General features: G+C 41.4%; 1 protein-coding gene across 5 annotated transcripts in view; it reads right to left on the minus strand.

The window, feature by feature from the left end:
• The window catches only part of LOC145964169 (uncharacterized), a 199,722-nt gene that overhangs the window by 47,933 nt on the left and 124,065 nt on the right, over positions 1 to 27,724 (minus strand). For all 5 annotated transcript variants that reach the window (XM_083086628.1, XM_083086627.1, XM_083086629.1 and 2 more), the window contains exon 2: positions 20,952 to 21,075. In XM_083086628.1, coding sequence (XP_082942754.1) covers positions 20,952 to 21,075 — 124 coding nt within the window. The remainder of the gene's footprint in view (positions 1 to 20,951; positions 21,076 to 27,724) is intronic.

Below are 27,724 nucleotides of genomic sequence, written 5' to 3' on the forward strand. Positions count from 1 at the left end.
TTAAAAGAATTTTTTAAAAATTAAGTTTTGCAGAGCGAGAGAGAAATTTTATTCAAACTAAATTTATGATATTTCATATGTATGTATATCAATATTTTGCAATCTGTTTACAAAGTTTAAATTTGTAAATTGAAAATTGAAACCCCATTAGTATTAAGACTTTTGTCGATGCCTCGTCTCGTCTGGTGTATACAAGTTTATTTATATCGATTCCAATCATTCCTTACATTCGCGTACGAATTAATGATATAAACGAAGCGGAATGTCAAGTTCAACATACTGAAATTCGAAACGCGTAAGACAGATATCGCTTTGTAATAGAGTATAGCCGTAAAGGAGCGTGACCTGATCTTAAGACGTGGGATCACGAATAGGGAAGCAAGCCAACTTCTGTAGACGATTCTGAAGCGCCTCTATAATACCGTATTCAGTTCTGTTCTCTGACGCTCAGTAAATCGTTCTAATATGTATTCAGAACGGTTTTGAATGGAGAATCTATTTCGACGCGGATATAACCAGACCGTGCTTCCAATATACGTCGTACGGAACTGGCATCATGGATTTCGCCGGATCCATGAACTCCGAGAATTTCACCGCCCTTAATAAGGATAGGGATGAGGAGATGCCGGGATTAAATGTTAATCGTCGCTATATCGCGATAATTTCGGTTATCATGTCCTTCATGCACAGTAATTGGCAAGATGATAAATTTCGGGGCACTATTAATACGAGCATGCTTTTGTCCCTCTATGCGTCTAATATTATCCGCGTATAGCAATATTATTAGATGGAGTTGAAATGAGCAATGCGTTCTAAAATTTTAGAGATTAATGATAAACAGAGAAAGAGAAAGAGATAAAAATTCCTATCAAAGACTAATCGCGTTACTGCGGTATAAAGAAGCGTGCAAAAATGAAAGGAGAAGACTCGGATGAAAATCAGATGTCGACGACGGTGCCGGCAATCCTCTGATCCCGCTCTTGGGATTTCATTGTCTTACCTTGCTGCATTACCCTCAAAATTTCTCCGGCGCACGTGTGTGCGTCCGTGCAGGCGTAACCACTCGTTACGCCCCATATCTCTCCCGGTATGAAAAGGGAAGATTGCTCTTACCTGTAACAGAAAGAAAGAATTTTTTTTCGTAAATTTAAGACTCTAAATTAAGTTACAAAATTTTATTCACAGAAATCGGTACATCTAGATTATCTCTCTCATAGATTTTCCATACTTTAGATAAAAATATATCTTTGATCAAATTAAACTAGAAAGATGCTATGATTAAGTAAGAAATATAAAAAAGATACAATTAGAAAAAAATATAAAATGCTTCGAAAGAAAACTTTAGTACTTGATTATTAAACTCTTTGGATAGACAAGTTTAATTACGATTGAAGCGAGCTAGTAAGCGAATCTTTTAATCATCATCAGTTACACGTTAAACTTTCAGTGGGACGTTCTCAAGATAAATAGTTTCCTCAGTATCTCTCCAGGGTCGCGTAATGAGGACAGCAAAGTATAATTATCGGAATAGCTGAGCGCTAAATTGATACGCGTTCAAATTATCATCAACCGAAGGTCGAGCATCCCACAGAGTGATCTTATTGTTTAGTGTACCCTCTTCATTTACAGACCCCCGCCCACTCGCCTTCCTCTTTCTGGCAATTAATCTTCGCTCAATTGCTACAGTTAATTAATGACGTCGTGCACGAACGCGAAACCCTCCACCGCGCCACTTAGCTTATTGTCTTTCCGGTGAAATTATTCGGCAGCCATGAATCACTTCCTCCACACCCGTGTTACCCCCACTGCCGTTATTAAGGCGGCATAATGACGGGATGATTAAACTGATTAAGTTGGGTAGTTTATCGAGCATTTGTACACTTGAGTCTCAAATACATCTACGAAAAGTACCATTCACGCGATACCAACACGTCGTATTATACATCACATAATTATATTTTATAAAAATTAATAAAAAATGTAAAAGAAATATAACACATCGAAATTATAACTTTTAAAGTATAAGAAATATTTTAATATAAAAAAAATTCATGTTTTCCCTAATTTCATAATAAATGTTTTCGCGATAATTTGCAGCCGCTGACAAGAAAAGTCAAAGATTTCGACGCGAGAGGGAAGAAAATAAGAGAGGATACTAACCGGTGCAACTTGTTACGTCGTAAATATGTAAATGATTAAGTCGCGAAACTCGCCACGGTTTATATCTGGATTTTTTCTAATTAAGCTCCCCCTTTCAGCAGCGGCGCGTAAAAGGCGCCCCGCTTACATCGCGTCTCACGCGAAATTAACCGCGCTCCAGGGACTAAACTAATTTGTCCATAATCGAATATTCCGCGGTATATCGTGCAAGTTTAATTAAATGTGGACTGACCGGATGAGCCGACGCGCACCCCGCCCACCTATTTGCCCTTCTTGTGTGCACGTATCGGCGAGCGAAACGCAATACGCTCGCAAACGGTGATAATTAATACGAAAATTTTTACGTCATGCGGCCAATTATGCGTCGTGATAATAAACGTACGCGTGTTTGATATCACATTATCTGTGCGCGCTGTCGATGAAAATTACGGTATGCGGTATTTCCAGTAATAGTCCGGAGAAACGCGTTTAAACAATAGGAGGATATAAATGTACGCGCTCGAGAGATACACAGTAAATATAAAAAAAATTTTTTAAAAGGCAATACTTAATATTATATCGCGCAATCTCTCGAAAAAAAACAAACAGCTGAGAAAAAGAAGAAATACGTTAAAACACATATTATCGGTACAAATCGTGTGCTTAATTATCTAAGGGCGATTAGCGCGCGGCGATTAATCAGCGTTATGTCTTAACGCTAATTTACGCAACGCTGACGTATAAACAGCGAAGAGACGATTGTTAACGCGCGGACAGAAATTACGGAGACAGGCGCGTACTCGGCAATGCGCAGATACGTTCCGATAAAGTCAACTACGGAGTAGTCCAATCGACGATAAGCACACCGACGTGCAAATTGCGCGCGTGTGTGCTTAACTCATACGCGTGATCATCGCCGAGCGAATTGGTCGCCGGAAGAACGGTAGGGTTGCTTCTCTGTCCGTCCGTCCATCCATCCAGTCATCCCGCCCGTCCATCCATCCGTCTATCCATCCATCCGTTCGGCCGTCTATCAGTCTATCCGGCCTTCACCATGGCGATCCTACCCCACCTATACCACCATAGAGAGGCGGCGCACTCCCAGCACAATTTCCACCGATAATTAGATCACTACCATCGTGTTTCGCCGCGATGTACGCAGTGAAATTTATCGTTCAAGCGGGTAATGATCGTCGACAAAGCTGGCCGCTTGTCAGGAATTAAATTTGCTTGAAATCGAAACAACGCGCGCGGCAATTTAAAGTAATTGGAAATGTTATCAGAAATCGTTTAAATAGATTGAGCTAGTTTTTGAAACTGCATTAATTAGATCTACGGCTCAAAGTATAAATAAGAAATCAGAAATGTATACTTTCTGTAAAATAATTATAATAAAAATTAAAAATTTTTCATTTATATAATTTTTTTTAAAGCAAGAGAGACTCGATTGACCAACTGACGCGAAAATGTCACGAAATATTTCCTTTGTCAGTTTCTTTTTGGCGATTTAACTTTCGCAATAAATCCTTAATCATTATAATTAGAATTTAAAATGATTTTAAATTTTACAGATTTAGAATTTGATTAACTTTTTTATATCACACAATATTACAGTAATTATATATAAAAATTTTAATTCTACAGGGCAATTCTATCTTTACTTTAACTCATACACAAATTAGTTATTAATTTTATATTTTAAAAGACTAAAAGTGTGCGCAACGTCAAATTCATAAATCTCGAAATGTATTAGATTTATTAATTCTTGACGTAGGTGATCCGTCGAATTCCTCCTTAAAAATTAATTATAATCTGCTGCGTGAAAACGCATCTCGGCGAAATGTACATACAGGCGAACATGGGGGATAGGAGGAGGCGAATATGTACACCACAGAGTTGTTAAATCGATTTATCGGAGATAGGGTCTCAAATGTGGCAATTTCGCCCGCCTGACCATGAGCCAGGAAATTAAATGATCGGTCGATAAATTCATTAATCCCCGCCGTTCGCACTCCTCGTCACCGTCGTTGTTTCTTACGACTGTTTTCTCGTCGATTTTACGTTATACGTTTGTATCGCCGCCCTTGTTGTACAACCGCATCAGAAACAATCGTTCGAAGGACCACCTGGATGGAAAAGCAGTCGCCCGAGGTCGATCCGAATACAGCGAGTAAAAGTTGGAATTAATACTCGCCATAAAAAGCCGATGGATATTTTCATTAGCGGCGCCGGTTTCGCATTTCTTGAGAGAAACTACAATAACGCAAAGATATACAACTGAGGGATATCATTAAGAGTTCGCTTCGAGCGGTGAGAGAATTTTCCTCTCGGCATAAAATTCTCGCGCACTCGAGCCTCGATTTTCGCGCGGGCTTTGGCGAAAATTTACGAGACGACGCCGCTGGGAGTATCGCCAAAACGAGAACGAAACAATTCACGGTGGCTGCGAAAGTATCGCCGACGTCTATACACCTACGTATTTCGCGCAGCACATAATAGCGCAGTTATAAAAACGATGAATTATGCCACCATTCTATGCATTCGTTAATCTCTTCATCTCCTGTCTATTCGCGCATAATCATTGCATGTAACAATTTGCTGCGGGAAGAATAAAGATGTCATTAGAGAAATAATAGTTTCTTCCAGACGTCGTATTGTAGATTGTATTCCCGTCAAAATTATTATCGAGTTGCGACAATTTTTCACAAGACGCAAACATATGGTCCCGCGCGTTTACATGGTTGCAAAAATACGAAATCAATTTCTTCGAGTCGTTATCGCTCTTCCTCCCAAGGGTGCGGTATATTTGCGCGACCGCATGAAATCTGCGCGCAGCCAGCGGCGCGAAAGAGTCGGACGCGCGAGTCCCCGTGCCTCTCCCCCTCGGGCTCTCTTCTCACCTGCGACGGCAAAAAGGCGAGGCTGCATCGCATCGTTAAATTGGCGCATCGAAAACAATCGAGCCATTCCTCGAGGAGAGGAAGGAAGAAGGGGGGACGAGCAAAAAGAAGAGCGGGACGAAGAGGTGAGCAAGGCAAGCACTGCGAGCGCAAGACTTACCGAGGCCGTCTCGTTGCGCTTTATAGCCAGGCTTGACCACGAGAGGAGAAAAAGGTCTCAGGGCCGACCGGTCCTTCGCTCTTTCCCCCCTCCCCCCTCCTCTCCCCCGCTCGACCCTCCGCCACGGCCGCTTTACCTACCTCCTCTTCTTGAATGAGCATTTATTATCGGGCAAGACCGTGTGGCAGCTTGCCAGGGCGCGCACTTGATCTTACACCGCGCCTTGTAAAACACCACTTCCATACGACTGAAAAGCAATTTAATTCCCTCGTTTCTCTCTATTCTCGCGAGTCCCGTCACCATCCCTCTTCTCTTTCTCTCTTTCTCTCTCTCCCTCTCGCGCGATCAGTTTCCTAACCTTCGTTGTTTCGTAGCCGAACCCTCGCTCGGCGTTCTCCAGCCACCCCCGATCCCCCTCGCACGCGGACGGGTATTATTAATCTCGGCCGTACAATGTAACATTGTGCGCGGGTATCGTTCAATTAATTCGAAATGTGTGTACGCGAACGCCAGATTGGAAACCAAGAGCCGGCTAGAATGCCCAGGGACAATGGCGTACTAAGAGGATTGTAAGAGAATCGATACGCTTCAAGAGAGAATCGAAATAGCAATACAAGCTATCAAATTCAGATAGGATAAAAATTCGCCAAACTAAATCCATTAAATTAAAAAAGATGAGAAATCTCTTTTCACTTGCAAACGAAATACAGCTTCCTGCGTGTTTAAATTTGATAACTATCGATGCTAGGAATACGTGAAAGAGCGTTAGATGTCTTCGATACGCCCCCGCTCTTTGAGAGATTGTCGAGGATGACGACGAATGGGATACGATGCAGTTTGAATGCGAAAAAAATAAACGAAAAGGTCGCGCGAATCCGAGAAGAGTTCACGGCCCGGAAGAGTTCCATTCTAATATTTGTATTGAGAGCGTTGAATTGGAAATTTGTGTAAATCGCTGCTACCAAGTGCTAGCAAACGGTGCATTTAGATACAGCAGGGATTTTGTAGAGTGTGTGAGATCAATTTATATTCAAAATTACTTTGCATGCATTACGGTCGAATACAAAATATCAAAGCTCGTGTCTCTATCGGAAATCGATCTAAACGATGATTAATAAGTTACGAAAAAAATGTATACATATATATAAGAAATAATTTAATAGAATTTTTTACGAGCATCAAAGCGAACAGGAAAGAGACAATCTATATTCAAATTATAAAATTCGTATTATAAAAATCAGATATCAAGAAATTTTTATTATCGAATTAATGTAATAAGATAATAAATTTATACATAATATAACTCAAGTTTCTTAATAAATAAATATAGTAATAGATAACTTTCCTTGAAATAGATACTTTGGTTCTAATAATAAATCAAACGAATTTTATAATATTGTGTGTATTAAAAATGTGCCGTTTTATCATCATGAATCATCATTATTAGATTCTTTGCAATAGGATTTACATTTTGCGCGCGTCACCATTATCTTTCTCAAGAAAAACATTAAAAATCACTTTTAATCTGTAAGCTTGGTTAATTATCGGTTGTTTAATCGATCATGGACAAATCACAGTAGCACGTGACAAAGACTCAAAATGTTCACAAAAAAGTATCGTGTACCGTCGAGGCATTTAAAGTGCCATTAACTGCACATTGCCGGGAATCATGAGGAGAAGGATGACGAAGGTGATTCGGAGAAAGGAGAACGCAACCCCGAACGCCGAATTCAAGATACGTCCCGTTTGCGCAACGGGGTGGAAATCTCCCGGGGGACGCTACGAGCGCGCGGTGCAGTATTTCCGATACAACGAACTAGTCAAATATACAAACATATTGAAATATTCTGCCGCGTCTCGTAGTCCGCGAATAATGCCAGGCGCACCGGCGGCTTCGTTTCAATACGCATACAGGGTGTAGAAAATTCAACGATATATTCCGGCGACGCTGTATTCTGAAGATCCGGAGCACGGAGCGGAGAAAACGAGTATTTGCGATGCGTATAGTTCGATAGATATTTATTGATAGTATATTTATCCGTAAAAACAGGAACAGAGAATGAATATGTTTTCGTGATAAGTCGCTATCGCGAGAAATTTATTCAATGGTAATCTATAGAAAATATTGATAAAAAAATATCATGAGAAAATGATATGACTAGAAAGTTCAATAAAAAAGATTTATTATAAATACGCGTAATACATATGTATAATCTTTTTTTAGAGAATAATCTTTTTTTTTTTGTATTTTTTGAAAGTTTTAGAATGATAAATTAACATATCTCGTATACTCCATAAAAAGAATCTAAAAATATTAGAAAGGATTATATTGTAGGATATTGATTGTGTACGTATATGCACATTAATAAAATCTGAAAAATTCAATTATGAGAAACCAGCGAGATTAATCAAATATCGAAAGAATTTCAAGAGTTTAAAATTTTAAAATTTTTTATGCAATCTTTATAATATAAAAGATCACAACAAGTTGAATGGAATAGTTTGTCATAATGGTATTTTACATGTAATTTAAAAAATCGCACAAGAAATATGGAGAGAGAACGACATAATTCTGCTCACCTTTATCGCGACATAAAAAAAAATCCAATGTATAATATAATATCTCGCGAGGTGTCTCTTTTTGAATCCAACGATATTCGCCTCTATCACAAGGGGAAAATATATTCAGACGTATAGGCGATTCAAGATCGTCCGTCTACGAGGAACACGTACGTGACTCTGGGACATTTTTCCTTCCTTCCGCAGAAATATTGCAACGCGAAACGGAAAAAAAACACGCGGAAAAACGTCAAGACCGACGTTATGCGGCGTTTTTACGTGTGTGCACACGCGGATATATCTCCCACACGTGCCCGCGAAAAGGAGACATTCAAGAGCCGACGTATGTACGCCACTTGACAATACGGAGTCGCAGCGAACAAAAAAGATGAGCGCAAGCGAGCGAGCGAACGAACGAACGAACAAACGGAGAATGTACGATCCACTTCGTCCCCTGTCCATTCCTTCTCTCGCTTTTTATCCGGCGCGATCTTCGCGCGGCTTCGCTCTACAGTTCACAATGCTCCGCTCTGCTCTGCTCTTCTCCCTGAGGTACGACAGCTTGTTGCAAGCCAGTTCCGGATTACGGCTCTTGCAATATCCACTCGCGACTCGGAAAGCTTGGATTGTCTGCCTGGATACTGCGAAAAAACATCACCGATCGAAGCTTCTTATCTTAAAATACTAGAGTCTGATAATACAAAATCAATCAGCATAATAGTGTCAATAAGTAATTATTACTACCTACTATTAATATAAAATAACATTATTATTAATTACTGTATATAATGTCATCTACAAAAAAATTAGATTCGTTATCGAAACATATTCGAATGATCCTTAGTAAGTATTCTCTCTAATCGTTGCTGCTGACGTAAAAATAAATTTTTTAATCAAATTCCACGAGAAAAATTCCTGGTGAAGCATATCGATTAGAATGCGAACCCGTTTGTTCGTTATGCTTCATCCTCGACATCTCGACTGCTTCAGGCTTAGACGGGGTATCTCTTTTCCTACGAGTGGGAATAGGCGCCGTTGACAGGATGTCCCAATGTGCGCGACATCTACGACCCGAAAGAGAGAAAGAGAGAAAACAGCCCCAGCGTGAAATCATTTGTCCGGGACGAGCCGGCGCAAAACGCCCGCAAATTGAATAGCTGGCGGAAATACCGACGGAACGAAGCAACGCGAATAACCTGTCGCGTACACCCCCGCGCATCCTCGCCATCCGTACGCACTCGTGCATATTCGCCCCGGTCTCTGCCTGATTTATTAGGAGCCAACCGTCAAAGAAAACGACACCATCTCTAGTTGGAGATTACCGTGTCATTGCTGCCGGAAAATTTGCGCGTCACCGGCGACAAATAAAAGACCCGTATTACAGAAATTCAGGAATTGTGTACAACCTGAGATGTGCACGGAGAAAAGTATATTTAGAATATTAAAAAAATCATAAATAACTAGATTATGTAATCAATTATTAGCGTGATTAAAATAATACTCGAATTAATATTGTTCAATTATATGACACGCACATATAATTAGTAAATAAATTTTTTTATCGATCCTCCAAAATTTAATCATGACGTAACATAAATTGTAAGGGATAAAATATAAGGGTATAATATAATTATACGATTAAAAAATTTACTAATAAGAAAGAAAGTCGTACATCGATGTTGATGAAATAATATTTATCGCTCTCTTCGTAAATTAATAATTGCACCGCTATTTACCTACTTAATTTAATAGAGCGAGTTCTTCTACGTTATGAACGCTGAAATTAATATAAGCATCGCGACACCCGAGCCAATACAGCGATATTAATGAAACGTCAGTCACGTCGCGCATCTCATCGTGTCCGATATCATAAAGGACAAACTCGGAGGGAGAGGGCAAGAGGGGGAAAGAGACAGAGGTCGCGGTTGCTGGTCACGCGATAAAATAATTAAAATGACCCTCCTTCCATTCTTCGACCTCGCGTCGACGATGAAAAGGTAATTATTATTCCCGCGGTGAATGCGCCGACGGCGAAAGGGTGCCACAGGAAACGACGGAGGCGAGAAGAAAAGCCGGGAAGGGGAAGAAAATTGAATACAACAAGTACGGCCAGTCGGAGTCGAAACTAAAGAGCGGAAAAGCGACGTCGATCGGATAAAAGCGGCGTGCAAAGAAAGAAAATGGAATATAACGCGATCGCATCTATCGATCGTTTTATTAATGAGATCGAGTCGACTATGAGATGACAAGAGAGAAAAAAAGGAAACTGGTATATATCATTAAAAGGACAAAGAGAATGAAAATCTGAGTGAAATGAATAAAAATACACGGACATGGAAAATTTCGAGGAAGAACACGACGAGAGAAGGATATTTGCACGACGGCTCGGGCGGTAATTATTTCACGACAGATGATAAAAATTCGAAGAGCGCGAGGAGAACCGTGAAAAAATCCAAGTTAAAAGAAGGAGAGAGATATCCGGAAAGAACGGCGAAATGGCGAAAAAGGAAATGAAAATGAAGCGGGCACGGTGGCCAGCGAGGTATAAAAAAGACGACGAAAGAAGGGGCTTAATACCGCGTAACGTAATTTAAAAGTGTAATTGCTCTTGTCAGACTCGACGCTGAAGAGGACAGCCACGAAGGAACAGAGAACTGCGTGAAATGGAAAAACGGGTATAAATGAAAGAAAGGAAAATTAGAATAGGGAAATGAAGGGGGTAGGATGAATATAGTTTGAGCGCAACAGTTTTAGCGAGGCGGCAAGAATCTGCACGTAACGGCAAAAACAGGGCGAAAATGAGAAAATGGATACCGGATATTGAAGGTAGTGGCGAGAGACACAAGGACGGGATTGACGGAAACTAAGAAGAGAGGAATAATGAAAGTTATAAAGCAAGAATTTAATATCGCATAATACAATTAACCAGCGTAATTATTCCTGCTTGACAAAGAAAGAATTAACGGTGACGGAAGGGCGAGTTCTTTCAGAGAAGCGAAAAATGTCAATAACTGACGAATAATTACAAGTTTATAATAATAAAGCAAAAAAATATATAATCTTTTCTCGTTACATAAAACATTACATTTATAACATTAGACACGAAATGTCGATTTCGCGTCTGCGGTCATCGCGAGTCTTTTAGTTTTATAAAACGGTATTCAAGATATGAAATCCCGAGGAAAATTGCGACGAGGAATCTAGATAAAGATAATAGGAAGGAGTAACAGAGTCGAGTCGGCAAAGTATTCGGAAAATTCAGGAAAGCACGAGGGGAGAAGAACAGGATGGACAGGACGGACGCGGTGGCCGGGAAGGAACGCGGAAAAAACGAACGAACGAACGAACAAACGAAGGAGAAAAAGGAGGGAAAGGGCTTAATATCGTGTAACGTAATTTAAAAGTGTAATTGCTCTTGTCATGCCGGACGCTGAAGAGAGAGAGAAGGGAAGAGCGACCGAGCGACAATGAGTCTCGGGACCGGCTCGCTCACGAGTGGCGGGCGCGAGCGAGTGCTTATGTTACCGGGAGCGTAATAAGTTTTCATGCAAAGCGAACGTGGATTATCCGACCGTGAATGTGCGCGGGAATTATATTTCACGGGAGGAAGCAGACTGTTACTGTTTCTATCCGTGTCCCTCCACGACCGACTCTCGGCTCCTCTCTCGCGCTCGCTCGTCATAAATTACACGGACAAGCCGGGGCCACGGCCAGGATTTAGCAGTCTCCTCTATAGTCGGAGCTAGTATCTTTCCACCCTATCTCGTTCCATGTCTCGTTCCGTTCCGTACCGCCCTCTCTATACTCCTACCATACCGTTCTCTGCCAGTCCGTTGGCTGCAGGTGAGCTAACGTACCTGTCGACCGTAAGGGACGGTTCTGTACGGACCAGAGATTATGGACAATCCGACCGAATCGTGATTCTCACGCGAGGCTGCCGAGCAGGAGGAAACCACCGTCCGACCGAAATTGAATCGCGTCCTAACGAAGTTGCCTTTGCAGTGAGGTAGACAGAGAGAGAGGGAGAAAGAGAACAAGAGAGAGATGGAGCAACAGAGAGAGAGAGAGAGAGGGGGGGGGGAGAGGGAGAGGAGAAAGATAGCGCGAGAGATAAGCAACTTAAGTAACCCGCATGCTCAGCCACGACGTAATAATCTCGGACGCGTTACTTCTGCTCTCGTTACTTTTAATTAGCCGAGACCCTCCTGCTTTCTGCAGAGAATGACGACAAGACGTCGCGCGAGGCGTTCATTAAGAAAATTGACGTGGTCAGGCGTCGCCGTTTAATCACCGAAGACAAGATATTCGATGCAAACTGTTTCTGCGCGAGAATGATACAATGTAAAGAAAAAAACTATTACGCAAACTCGTCTCCAGACATGTCTTTAATTTTAGAAAGTGTAACAAAGAATTGCAAAAACTGAAATGAGAAAAAAAATGACGTCGAGAGATTTAATTCAGATATTGCAGAAAGATAATATCAGATTACGATTCAAAGATTATGAAATAAAGTCGATTAAAAAATACATAAAAATATACATTATACTATAATCGCTTTAATCGATATAATAATTAAAATTTATAATTAAATATATCCATGAATAAAACAATTTTCCAGCATAACAATCTCTGTCAGCATACTCGGACATTTTACCATCTCTTGAATAAGCACGTGACTCGAGTGCTAATTTAGCGTCGATTTTACCATCCCAATATGAGAAGGACGGAGGAAGCAATCTGTCTGGACGTAAGGGCGACGCGTTAAATTTCCACTAATCAACGCGAAGGACAATGGGAACAACCACGCCGTTGCTTTCGGTCGATCTACCCTAAAAGCTTGACCCGTCCCGCTTCTCACTCCCGCGAGTGTCGCGAGAATTCGTCGGGGGAGATGCGCGAGTTATGTCCGCTGAGCGACGCGCGTCGCGATGCGATGCGGTGCGATGTGGCGCTCTTTCCCACCCCCCTGGAAACTCTCTCGGTGTGGAACTCGTATCGTCGGAACGGACAGGCGAGTGGATTGAACGCGGAGCCGTTGCCGGAACCCAGGGATGAGAGACATGGAAGCGGCGAATCAAGGTAGGTAGGGTGAACGATCTTCCGCCGTCAGAGACGAATTTGGAGGAGAAAGGCAGCGGCAACACGCGACGAAGACGAAACGCGAGAGACGAAGAAGGGTAGCGGCACGTTCTCGCCGGGAAAAGGGTGAGGAGACCGAGTCCCGGGACTTGGCGAGGGAGAGAAGCTCGTGGGATAGACAGGGCCAAACAAAACGAAGCGCCAAGGATCGACGAGCGAAGAGAGAAAGAGGGATGCGAAAGTGGGAAAGTGCACGGGCTGGGTGACGACCGAGAGACGCGGAAGGAGAAGGCAAAGAGCGGGTCGCCCGAGGCTCGTTCCCGCGGGAGCGAGACGAGAAGCTGGAATCCATGATGGGACGAGGTGAGACATATGAAACGGACGTGAACTTTGAGCGGCGCGCGAGAGAGGTGTATCCGCTGCTGGTGGTGGAAACGAGCCGTTCTGGTGGCGATAGTGCCAGTGGTAGTGCCGACGTTGAAGGTGGTAGTAGTGGCGGTGGTGATGGTGGTGGCAGAGAACCGGGAGAAGGGGTCGAAGGCGGCGGCTCCAGACTCGAGACCCAGGTCGATATCAGCCTCGAGCAAACCAGACATCTACCGACCATTCGCAAAACATTCACCTCAAGTGTCCCCGGCGGTGCCTCCGCTACTCGCTGCAATGCGGGCCCTCCTTCGAACGAGGGGTGTAGTCACCCTTCGATCCTTCTCTCGCCTTCCGTCACTCGCGCCAGTAGCGCGGGGTCAAAGAGATGTCGTATCGACAATACCGCGATTTTCGATCCGAGGCCTCAACGATCGACGATCTAGAAGAAACCTACGACCGGTACTTTAACCGGAGGATCGTAAAAATGTTTCCACGTTGTCCGGTTACTCTCAGTATTTCACGATAAACGCGAGCGACAAATCAAATTGCTTCGCGCTGAATTTCGGCTGTTTAATGGTCCAGAATAGTTCGCAAGGCTGAACTACTTTGGGCATATAAATCGAAGGATGATCGTAACAGTGCAACAGCTCGTTGCTTTTAAAGACATAATTTGCGCATTTAATTTCCTCAATTTGAAAATCAAATTATTGAAATTTCAAGAAAAAAGAAAATTGAATGTAATGCATATACCATTGTTGTATAAATAAACTTTTGAATCGTGAAAATATTGTAGGTAAACATAATCGATAACCATCACGAAAAATAAAAATAATATAATAAAAATAATAAATAGTGTATTTCGAGATATTAAATAACACAATTCCTGTGACATTATTCTATAACTATTAATATAAATACACAGATACGAAGCGCTTGTCGTAGGCAAAGATTGTTCGTCGTGCAACGAGTCGATATCTCGATAGAAATCGATAAAAAACAGTACACGGCGATCGTCATGAGCGATATCCTTCGAATCGTCGCGAATCGCGCTGTCGAGCCGATTTTCTTTCGAGCGGAGCCGCGACGTTTTCTACGTCGCGTGAGCAACAAACCGCGCGTGGTCTTATTCACCGCAGTCGCATTAACGTTCATAAACTTTGAACGTACCCGATGCCATATTTCAACTTAATGAGCGCAATAAATTTATACGTCGCAGTAGACTGGCAGGGAGACAAGGAGATTGAACGAGCGAGAAGAGAAGAGGGGTGGAGAGAAGAGGGTGAAGACGACCGTAGGGGGAGACGAGAAACGCGGGGGGAGAACGCGAGGAAAGCCGGGGAAGGAGAGAAATCCAGAGTTGCGACAGACGGAAAGGGCAGAACGCGAGGAGAAGAGTAACACAAGCGGAAGAGAAGAGAGAAAGGGAATACACAAGCGCGACCGATACCCCGTTTTTATTAATAGAAATTCAATTTGAACGAAGCAAGCCCGGCAATTCTGAGGAAATCAAATTATCCCGGTATTATCGGAAGCGCACGGTATATATCCGTATATATGTATCTACATATATACGGCGCGTTCTCTCGGCACATCAAGCCACGATCTGCAACGAACGCGCGAGAGATCGTGATATCTCGCGAATAATCAAAACAGCGGGAAATTACATTCGACGCATTTATACGTTCGACGATAAAAACTGCTCCGTTTTCAAAATTCATTATATCACGTGGCACTCGTTACCTTTCACGTATCATTAACGATAACTCTTACGTAACACACGATTCATCAAAACGTGGTCGATGTGACGCGATATGATAATTTTCAATATAAAATAAAAGTGCAACACCGAACGCTACATGTCAAATTACTTACAATCACATTTGACGTATTTTTTATCGACAATCGAAAAGGGGTCAAAGATAAAAAAGATGAAAGTCAATCGAGGATGCAGATGTAAAAGAAGAAGCAAAATGGCAACGATGGCTCTTTGATACATTGCGTCGCGTGTCAAAGTTTCTCCGGACGATCACAGCTCTGACGATCTCGCCCTCCTCCCTCTCGGTCTCGGACCGTTTGGCAATTACAAAAGGGAGATCGAAATTCTCCCATCTCCTCTCCCGCTATCCACGATCCTGGATTCGCTTCTTTTTCTCGGCGAAACTTTGAGGTTCGCCGAGACGTCGTGCAAGATTACTTTCTTTGTAAGACCAAAGTTTGTTTCCCCGCCGATGGCCCGAGCCGATTACAAAGAGTATCTTTTGAGCTGTACAATCTTTGACGGTCCTCCTTCACCACTTTATTCGCAAAATTCATGCTTTGTACATCGCTCGAGTAGTTTTTCACTCGTGAAATTGGTATATTTGCAAGCGTTGGAAATCGAGAAAGAAATTAATTGAAAATACAAGGAACTAATATCCATCGATCGATACGCTCACGTAAAATTTCGCGTCGTTTATAGAATATGTTGAATCTTATCGTAAAATAAAATTTATACCAGATATCATTTTTATATTAATAATAAAAATTTCTTCTATAAATATATTCAATTTTTCGATATGTATATAATTATATTTTTAAAAAAGAAAATTATAAATTTTGTAAAAGTATTATTTCCGGTCAACATTAATTGCACAACATTTCTACAGCATTATTATTACTGTGCAATCTGATTGTCAAGAAAAAGCACTACAACATTTGGAAGAAAGACTGAAAAAGCATTATAATTAATGCAATAGATTAAGCGTATTCCTTCGCAAAAGCTGAGTGGTTGAGTAGCCAGCAACCCGTGAAAAACATTTTCATTGAGATTTCTTTCCCGGACGGAGTTAACTGGCGCTTAATTGCGAATCAAAAATGCAAGCCGGAGAAACGAGACGGGAAGGCGCGCGATAGAAGGAGAAGATGCAAATTCATTAAGGCAAATTACTTTACGCACGGGCTTAAGCGAGACGGGCTTGGTGTAATAAAAGGGTACTCGCTTTACCCCTTTTGTTGCACGATGCAACTCGTGCGCGAGCTCAAGCGCGCGCCTAATACATTCGTCGAGACACACCCGAGACACATCCTGCCGTTCCTGAAAGCGATAATGGATAGCAACAACTTCATAAACTAACGCCTCGAAACACAGGCTGGATAGACTCACGACAAACAGGAACTTCATACTGACTTCCAAGTGCCGAAATGCCATTACGTCCCGATGGTAATAGGGGGAGCGTAATTTATTTCGCGCGTTAATTATGCCACTCGTAGAGAATTATATCGCTACGCGCAGCCCTCTTTCACGCCCATTACGTCTGTTTTGATTAAATGTCGATTAAATAGAACAATATATAGATAAAGTGAAGGTAAGAAAGCGTTAGCATCACGTGCTCTCCCGATGATCTCGCAGTCTTCAAAGTTGTAAAAAAATGTTTCCACAGAGGTACTGAACCTCGCGCCGAGTTCACGGACGCGATGCTCGTTTGCGCGATAGCATTTCGAAGGATACGGCCGCGGGAAACCGGAGGAATCGTTCCCCGCATCGACGATTTCTCGCGCCGTTGTATGCGCAACAATAGGCGGAAACGTCGGCAGTTACAAAAGGAGCATCGGGAGAAAAGGCAGAAAGAAGGGAACCCGGCTGGCCGAGAGCCGGTAGCGCGGGGGCGATAAAGAATCGAGCCAAATCAAAGGTCCGTAGAGAGACGTTAAGGCTGCTGTCTCCGGCAGATGGTATAGACCGTGAGAGATCGACCCGATAGTTACGCTGCCTGATTAATGCAGGTGGAGATACTCACGGACGCGCGTCGTAAACGTGTGCGTTGCTCGTAAATGCGCCTCAGGAGCGAATCGCATGAGAAAGACATTATATCGAGCTACGTATATCGCGAAGCCGATTCATTATCCCGGCGTGTTCCGATATTACTTGGCCTGTGTCAGATACGTGAAACGCTTTGTGTCTGCTCGCCATCATATTTTGTCAAGGACGGCCAATTCTAAGTAGATGATTAAAAATATATTTATTTAATATATGTATGTATTAGCGAGAAAGAGACAAAATCTATCTACATGTTATTGCGAATAGGAAACTTAATCAATATATCGTTATAAATTAGATTAATGGACCGAAAATTAATATCTTCGAAATAAAAAGAAGATAATAAAATATAATTTCTCGTGTGAGAGAAATATATAATTTTGTATTTCCTCGAATATGAACCGAAAATTAATATCTTCAAAATAAAAAGATGAAAGATAATAAAATATAATTTCTCGTGCGAGAGAAATATATAATTTTGCATTTCCTCGAATATAATCCTTATTTGTTCCAACTACTTAATACACATCCGAGCGTTTCAACTGTCCGATTTGCATCGAGATCTTAGTAAAAAGGCGCACGGTGTGGGAGACGGGGCCATGAGTAATGCTGCCCAATTACCATAATAATCTCGTGTCGTCGTGCGCTCGTCGCGAGTCGCGATTCAAGAGGCTGACTGGTCGCGAACCAACGCGAGATGCATTTCGAGATGCAGCGCAAAGTGCCCGGGCATCGTGCCGATTTCACTCGACAATCCGCGCACTTCTTCACCAGAGTCCTCTCTTCTTGTTCGGGATGGATGAGTACTCGAGTGCTATTGTCCAGACGAGTTTGCATTATAGATGCCACGATATCGTCTGCTCCTCGAAGGATGCCAAAAGATAATCTATTTTGCTCGCGCGAGATATTTGAAGAAATATATCCAAGATATCAGATCTCGGTACAATTGTGCCACGTATTATTTTAAACTTTTCAATACAATTGAAATACATGTACGTTCTAAAAGTAGAAATTTCATTTAAATTTATATAAATCTCACTATTTAATAATATATTAATATATATATTTATTTTTAATTATTTTTAATGTGTATATATAAAATTAATATTCTTATTAATATTATAAATATTATTAATATATTAGAAATATATATACATACAAATATATGAATGTATATATACATGTATTTCTCGCTCTTAAATCAGGATATAAATGGCAATGATTATCGGTTATGTTGCACGATTAACGAAATTATCGATTTTACATTCCTCACTTTTCGAAGAATCCTCGCGAATCGATGGTAGCAACGAGAAATGTCAACGATAATCGCAAGTTATATCCGTAAGATAAAGCTGATGCATATCGTATTCGTGTTGCAGCATTAGAGATATGCAAATGATTATTAATTATTAGCATGTTGATCGTTATGTCGTCGACACGATGGACCGGATCGCGGTGGAGTCTCTCTCCTCAGATCGGTGAAACACGATAAACTTTAATTAGGAAACGTATTAACGCACCGACGATGCACCGGGTACAGAACGGCGAGCAGCAGCGGTTGAGTGAGTGGTTAGCAAGCAGGTGCACGGATAATTATATGTTTTCCTCGTATATCGTCGCATGCTACCGGAATAATTAAGCAAAACTGATGAGTCTCTTCTGTCTCTTTCTCTCTCTCTTCGAAACTTCGTCTCCTTCTGCCATCCACCGAGTGAGCGCGACGTGTTCGGTATTTTCCTGAATCTTTAATTTATGTGTGCGGAAACCCAGCACGAAATTAACCTTATTATACCCTCTCCCTTTCTTCCCATCGTCGATATTTCTAAAATTAATTTCGCGGAATTGAAGGCGCGATTATAATTATTGCCGATCTCGGCAAAACAATTCGGTGATGGTCCAGTTAAGGATGAAATCTAGACGTCGGTGCTATCGGTTTATCATCGTAAAGAAATATACACCACACTACTCCTCTTTTCAGAAGCACACATTTCATTTCGAAAGAACAAAATGTGCTCGGAGCGCGATATTTCTTAATAAGCCGCGATCGTTGGCACGCACAATCGCGATATTTCTTCGAGATGGTTGGCACGGGCCGAGATACGTGCCGCCTCGCGTTCGCTCTCGCGAATGTACCATAAATATCTAAATAGCGGAAGTAAGAAAAATTACGTATTTACGGCAGCCGCGTGGCAGAAATAGCGCCGGATCAACGCTTTGTACGCGGCGATGTTTCGTGAGAAGTACGATTTTCCGGAACGGTTTCCACGGTGACGTGATTCATCGTCGTTTCTATAAATTCGAAACGAAAGAGAGAGAGAGAAACGGTCTTTAATCGAATCGAGAGAACATTAGATTGCCAAGAAATGATAGCGCTCAATAAGATACCATTGTTAACTGCCCGACAGTAATATTTCTTCCTAGATCTCTAAGGCATCTTGTTATTTTTAAGCAACAAACAAGAGTTATAAAAGGCCTACTTTATTTATTAATACCCGTAATTAATATTTTAAGTCTATAACATAATAAAGGAATTATTAAAAACTATATCAACAACGTTTTGTTGCTTCTATTTTTCATTTCTGATTAAATGAGACATTAAATGCTCACTTTTTCAACTTTGAAGCATGACATAGTCGAGCTATAAAATATTATCAAGTACTTTTTGCCATCTTTTTCACAAAAGCAAGCTTGCTTTTGTGAAAAAGATGGCAAAAAGTACTTGATAATATTTTACAGTTAAAGTATTAATATCTTTCTTTCAGATTTTTTGCCCTAGTCGATTACATAAATATATAAATCAATATATTATATTATCCAGATTATATTCTTCTATTCGCTTATACATTAAAGGAACTGCGACTTAAGATTTTGAAAGCAAAATTTTTTCTTATTATTAGATTTGCATCGGCACACTTTGATCGCGATACCTTTTCATGGGAAATGCTCTTCTTTTTAATTGTCGCGAGAAAGAGTAAGACTTTCCAATCGGTTCGAGGAAAAATAAAATTGCGCCGCGATATTTGTCGGCGAGAGGTCATTGCCTGCACGCACAATGGTGATATTTTATTCTCGGTATAAGTCACGAGTTTCACGGGATTGTATGAACGGAAAGCGCGTGCCAATTACGTGCGCTCGCGCACGATAAATAAATAAACGGCGCCTAATCGCCGACGGCGATTAAGCGTGATTAACGCTCGCGCTTTCACAGATGCATTCAGTTATATGCAGGTTGTATGTACTCTGTGAACTTTCGCCGTGGCGAGACACGTCGGAATAACTCTCTCGACGGCACAAACGGTAAAAGGATAAAGTGTAATGAGTGTTTCACCGATTAAGCGCGTCACCGCCTATGCACGCGCATGCACATCACGCGTTTTTTTTTTTATCGGACTCGTCATGTGACAGGCCGATGTATTGACTCGCGTCAACTCTGAAGATTTCTCTCCGCCGATTGCGACAGGAGCATCAACCACGGCTCATTTACCACGAAACGAGAATGTAATTGGGATGTGAAATCGAGAAAGATTTTAACCGCTCGACTGTCATGCATCTCGTGCATCTTGGAAGTAGAGAAACATAAGGAAGCACTCGTTTCCTCTTCAAATGTGTGATATTCGCAGTTTTAAGACTGAATAAATATGTAAAATAAATTTTTCTCAACAGAATTAAAAAACTTTTAGATTTATAGTCTGTGACTTTAATTAAATGCGTCTTCATTAATTAATAGAATCTCTTTAATACTATGTTCTTTTTTTGTGCAGCAAATTTCGGTTGTACTCAAAACTTTGTTTGACGCCAAAGAAATATAAATTTTAATAATTTAATAATGTATATAATATTATATTTAAATAAAAAATAATCTTATTCTATCATATTTCTTTAAAAGCGTTTCCTTTCCTTTAGAGAAATAAAACAAAAACTTTAATAAAAGTTTCTCCAATTTTCCACTTACCTTGGGATCAAAGTTGAAGACCTGTTCGGGTCTGAGCGGGCACTCGAGACCGCATTTGCAGGTTCCCACTGTTGTTAGATACTCCTTCAATTGGTCCAGCGAACCCAGCGCCGTACTGCTTGGACTAAAATAGAGAAATAAACAGAATTATTCCTTTTACCTCTCTCCCACCGCGATATAATAGCGTGCAAACAAAATATGACGCGTACGCGACGTGAAATTGCGCAATGTTTGCCGAGTTTAGCGAATGCATCTCGTTCTTTTTCCTTGGGACACTAACGACATTTCTATTTATTATCAACAATATATTTATATTGTATGCACAACGTGCCAACTTGAAAGTATGCATTTTGTAACTTTATATTAACATATTTGATAACTTGACGATTATAAATATATAAATCATATTATCATTTATAGCCACACTAACTCGATTGTATAATAATCGCGTAAGCGTGCAAGATTATTAAGAATGTATACAAAATATAAAATTGAAAGGTTCAGGATAGTAGCAGACACAGGGATATAATTTGTAAAATTTTATATACTTGAGAGATTTAAAGTAGATCTCACAAATTACGCACTCATACCACTCTGAACTCTTCAATCAGAAATCCAATGCACCACCAGATAATTCTACATTTCAATTTAAAGCGTAAATTGCGAGCATCCGACCACTGCCGATGGAATAAATTACGGGTTAAACTACTTAATCGAGGCAGATGCACACCAGACATCTGCAAAAATTACCGGAAAGTTCGAAACACATCAGATGTTACGCTACGATAAACATACTTATTAAATTCCGCAAAAAAACAATGCAAGAAAAATTGCATGTATGCTTTATATGTGATATTTCAAAAATCTATAAGACAAATAGAGTAATTATTTCCCTGTACATTTATAAAAGACTTTGATACATCTCTTTTATCGCTTTATTTTCTCATATTTCATTGTGTGTATATTTTTCTTTCAATACCTTAAATAAATTAATTTCTAAGTGGTCTTCAATATCATCAGGCGTCTCTTGGAGCGTTACTTTTTCTCTGGTAATTACAGACTGTTCAATTGTAACTGTATTAAATGACAGGTACCCTACAGAAAAGATATTCGAGATTATTGTCGGCAAAAAAAGATATCCGATGCTATTCGCGTAATCGGCTTCGTGATGAAAAGCGATCAAGCCTAAGAGCGTTTCAGGGGAGAAACACGAGGTAGGCGTATTATAATTTTGTGAACCGCCCCTCTGTAAAAAAGAGAACGGGAGGAAAGGGATGGTTTATTAGCCAAAGATACAGGCTGTCTTCTCTCTCTTTCCTTCTCTTTCGCTCCTTTTACCAGCTATTCTAAACGCTTGGAACGGACGAAACAAGTAAGCAAAGATTCTCGATAGCTTGAGCTAAACTGACAAGGTGAAACGAGGCAGAGGGGGATCGTTGTCTGTATATTGATTACCTAGCGGAGGGACGAAGAGAAAAGACTTTGTTTCGGGGTACTTTGCAGCTTCCTAAACTAATAACCGCGGGCGCCTCGTCTCCGACATTATAACCCCGCGGGAAAAGACGAAACTCTCCCTTTCGTCCTCGAGAATGCTCACGGCAATTATTTCTCGTGACAACAAGACGGATTCTCGTAAACCTACTCTGCCGCTAATTTGTGCCGGATTCGATTTGTTCACGAGAGACCGCTCTATAAAGCAAGAGTTTGCGAATAATAAAGTTTATATTTTCGCTTGACCCAAGTTACATCTCAGAATTAACTTTTCCGCTCTTATTTTAATGCAAACGTTGCCTCTTGACTATAGAAAGCTTTTTGGAAAATAAAAAAATTGTAGTAAGAAAATTAGACAAATCAATAATAAAACTAATTATGAAGTATAATTTTTGACTAAAAACAAGTTAGCTTATTAATAATATTAATCAGGTTTATAAGTCTGAATTTATGCTGCGAGATTTTTCGAGAATTGTGTGAATTTAATGAATGAGCGAAATATGTAAATAATGCATTTTTATCGTGGGACTTTTAAACGCGTCATTTACATACATCGTAAGCACGCCGCAATCCGAAATTAAGTTTGCGCGACTATCGAGAAAATAAACTCCGAATGAATACGGTTGCGCAGATTTTGGCGCTACCCGCTAACCGGGTCTCTCCATCTCGTAAATAATGCGGTAACTCTCCCGCGCTTTGGCAAAGGCCATTTTCCGTATTTCGCGGTGAGACGACCGAATCTGAATGTACAGCCGCTCCCGGCGATGCCATAAATAAGGGCAGGCAGACTTCCTCTCCTGGTCCCACGCAAAGTGCGTTGGAACGCCGGTAACGGAGAAGAGAGACACCATGTTACGCCGGATGAATTATGTCAGCTGGCTGGGTCGGTTAAGCCGCTTGTCCTCGTAAAGCACGTAACCGCGCCGTTCGAAACCGGGTGTCAGCTTTTCCTCTTCCGTCCCTTCGCGCGTCCCTTTTTCCGGCACTTTCCTGCCGTTTCGCTCCCGCGAAATCACGTAATTACTCCTATTGTCGAGAACGATCCGAGCATCTGGTGCGATTGTTTTCGGAAACGCGATAAGTGTCCGTCATTGCGCGGAAGACCTCTCTAATTATCTCTCGTAGCAGGTGCGCGTCGCGAATTCGGAACCGCGACGAAAATTATACAACAAAGTACGCTCGGATTATTTTAATTTACGACACGCTCGAGGATAACGACCCATCCTCCATTACGGAAATATTACGGAGATGCGAGGGGCGCGGATAGATGGCGGAACGAAAATAATATCTGACAATTTAATTGAGTTAATTAACAAGCTGTTCCCGTCCGTTTCGAGCCATTGCTCATCCCGCCAACAAAAAGCAGTGTTGCGGCGACGTGCTGCGAGGGAGGTAAATCAGCCCCGAGATAAGTAGACTCGTTTACGAGGACGCGGCAATTGCCACCAGCTAAAGAGGCGCGTGCTTGCGCGTTATACCTGAAATATCATCAGCGTGGACTAACATCGCGTCCAAAGACAAATGCGCAATTATGAGAGAAGCTTTCTCGGGATTGTCGCACGATCATGCAAACGACCGCCATTTTTACGGTAAATTAATAATTTGGTTGCGCAGCGAAATTAATTTCTTCATTAACGGATAACATTTTTTTTCTCGACGTTTGCAATCAATCTTGAAAAAATCACTTTTTTGGGGAAATTGTCAATGGTAAAATTATCAGAAAAAAAAAATGTGAGAAAAAATGTAAATAAAATTATCGCTTCAATGAAAGAATCTAGCTTAAACAAATATTGATTCATTTAATCAAATTATAAAATTAATTAAATATCTATCCCGGTTGTCGTTTCGCTTTTTATATCCTCTGATTACTTTATCGAATTGCTAATAAATGTAATTTGCCGCGTTTTTGTTTAGTTTCCCTTTTTTTAATCTTATCTTTCTTCGATAAACAAATAGTGTTATATTTATAGCTGATAAGAGAGGCATAACTTCAACAGTACTGTTGAACTTGACGTTAAGTTCCCTCGACACGATTATACTTTTCAAAGCTGAAAATGATGTTGGCGCCTGGACTGTACTTATCTATAATCTATGAGCATTTATTTTACCTTTCGCGTGAGCGAAATGCAATCGCCCGCGGTAACCTGCACGCACGCTTAATTGTGTTCACCCGTTAGACACGCGCAGATACATATCAATTTCGACATTGATCATGAAAATTGCAAGTGCAATCTTTATTTACCCGTTTATCGCGTCTATCCCTTTGTCAACGATTCCGTAATACAATTCTTGGATAAATATAACGGTGGTGGGTGCGTGTACAAAGGAAGAAAATATATTTTTCGTTTTTAATAAATATACAGAAACGGTGCGCAACAACAAACATAGCCTGTTGTACTTGATAAATTAATAAAAACCAGCAAACTTGATGCATTTCGAGAGTATTTATAAAGCAAACTTATAACGTATCGCGTTAATCTCGCATAATTACGTTGCATTCGAAACATTTGATCGCAACATTAATTATTATCGAGATTTTAACACGCTCCTCGTAGCCCGCATTTGCGCTATTAAATGCACAAGAGGACGCATCACGCCGAAAATCAAGAGAGAGAGAGAGAGAGAGAGGGGGGGGGAGTATTGAAAATGCAACGAGACCCGCTGCAATTATAATTCGCGTTAACAATGCAGCCATGTTCCACGCGATTCAATCCGCCGCGCAGCTATTATCGGGCAACTCGCAGTTACCGCAATTGCGTATCATCCGCGCGGCGGATAAGCGTGACGGCGTAATAGGAAATTCGCGAAACGCCCGAAATTGTTAATCGTCGCGTGCTGCGCGCGGCTCAAACGAAGGTCACCGTGCAGTAAATCGTCGAGAAGTCGCCCCCCGGTAACAATAATCCGCCGCGCGCGATATAGATAGAGATATATAGAGCGAAACGCCAATTGTGGAATTGGCTCGTAATTCGCGCCCGTTCCGACGGATGGCTCGGCCCGATAATTACCGATCCGGGGGGATAAATTTATGACGGCGATAATTTACGCGGAAACTGCGGCCGACTGGCTCGATAAAGAGCGATTAACTATAAAATGAAACTATCGCGCGCAACGTTCGCCGGCGATGTACCTGCGTACTTCGTTACCGGGCTTTTGCGCGAGTGCGTGATTGCGTACCTGCGTACCTGTGTCCGCGTCGTCGAATATGACGTGAAAATTTAAATCGTCCCGATAAGCGTCGCGATGCTTCGGGCTCGTCGCTGTAACGATGTAAAAAACGGAAAAACCATGTACGTCGCTCGACTCGAATAGCTGAATATATTTCGCGAAAAAGAGATGTATCGGATGTTAAATTATACCGATCCTATTAACATAAGAATTATTGCATAATTCAAGAATACGATGCAGCTTCATTCGACCGGCTCATTCCGCACATGTTTGAAAGCACAATCGATGAAATGTTTGTTTTTAATAATCGCATCGAGAAAAATGGATATTAATTATTGCGAATAATGGACCGCGTACAAAGCGGTCGCAAATATAATGTGCGCAAAAGCACAATATTAATATTAATCGCGGCGAAACGAGAGAAACGATTTCAAATTAATTCAGTTCCATCATCCGCACTTATAACACGTTAAGCTGAGTAATTATATTTCGCGTCGCTTTATCAGCGGCCTCGTGTGTGCGTCAGTGTGTGTCGGAGAAAGAGAGAAGGAGAGAGAGAGAGAGAAGCAATTAATCAGCATGCTCGCGTTTTAGACCGAATCATGCGACTGCGATCAAAATCAATAACCGATCCGTAACGCTGTTCGTGCTGCGTTACCCGGCGTGATGTTCTGTGCTACGGCATTGAAATCAATAATCAATTCGCAAGATCGTCGGGGTGCCGAGTGGTGTTCTGCGTTACTGCCGTAGCCGAAATCGATAATCGATTCGCAACATCGTTCATGCATGCTCGGCAGCAGCGTTTTGCTCTCCGCCGAAATCGCGACTACGATCGCAACAACGTTGGCGCTCGATCGATCGTAACGTTCATTAAATTCCGCTGAAATGCGATACGAGACCGTGATGCGCGTACGACGCATGTGTAATACGTTATACGGCCTAAATAATTATAGGATATTAAACGATGTACCTTAATGACATTGGTAACGCTGGCATCGAGATTTAAATGCCCCTTCCATTTCGAATAATAAAAGCGCCAGGGAATTTAACGCGCCAAATGCGGTATCGCTGATAAATACTCGATTAATCTCGTTTCGTCGACCTTCCAATCCTTCGAAGCTTCTTCGATTATAAAAATTCGCTTTTGTAACAATGCCGTATAAATCTTTGTCCCTCCAAGTATCAAAAATTCATCTGTAAAATTATTTTTAAGCGCGCGAATTATTCGTAATATTGGAAATATAATAATTTCCAGAAAAGAAATATCAGTCTTTCGTGAGAAAAACCTTATTATTTTTACTATACTAAAATAATAAATTTTTTTTAAAGGAGCATGTAAATTCTCTTTGACAATTTCCGTTTCTCGAGAATTGATATCGCAACTCGTCGAGATTATATCGTCCCAACGCGATTCTTTTTCGCATCGTTCAATGCCATTCTGTTGGGGCTATTATCATATCTGCTGTATTATCGTATCCTCGAACTGTTTATCAATGATCTATTTGTGACGGTGTTCTTTACGCTTCGAAAAACAATCTTTATCCGCAGGCAAACCGGCGATATGATATTATCGGAAGAATGTACAGGCTTATATGGTACATAGCTGGGGGAGCGAATAATTTTCGACCACGAAAAGTGAAACGTTAACGGCGTCCGATCACGAATCGCTCGTTTCCTCCGGGTGTTTTGCACTTTTCTGCATGCGAGTGAACCGAACGAAGAAGGGAATACGAAGGGATAAGAGATTCGAAAGTCGAGGTCGAAGAGGAGAAAAGGAGAGAATTGTTTCACAAGTTGGATCGAGCGCAGATTGCAGTCATTTGCCGGCATAAATTGCACGACCGGATAATCGTCTTGTGCGCGGAATACGAAAGCGGTCGCGGGCGCGTCGAAATCGCCGCGAATCGCCCGAAATTCCGCGATTCCGGATGCGAACGAGCCCCCCAAATTGTTGCTTTCACCGAGTGCAACGTATAAATAAGCACGGTTTCCGTTACGTGAGTACGTATGTTTGTCCAACGGCACATTTGCAGCCATTCATGCCTATGTCGACGTAAGATGATGATCTCCAATCATTATTTATTCAAACGAACGGCTACGCGACCTATTGCTCT

Source organism: Camponotus vicinus, unplaced genomic scaffold (assembly GCF_025532165.1).
Source record: "Camponotus vicinus isolate PSW18456_S1 unplaced genomic scaffold, iyCamVici1.0 SCAF_13, whole genome shotgun sequence".
NCBI classification, from domain to species: domain Eukaryota; kingdom Metazoa; phylum Arthropoda; class Insecta; order Hymenoptera; family Formicidae; genus Camponotus; species Camponotus vicinus.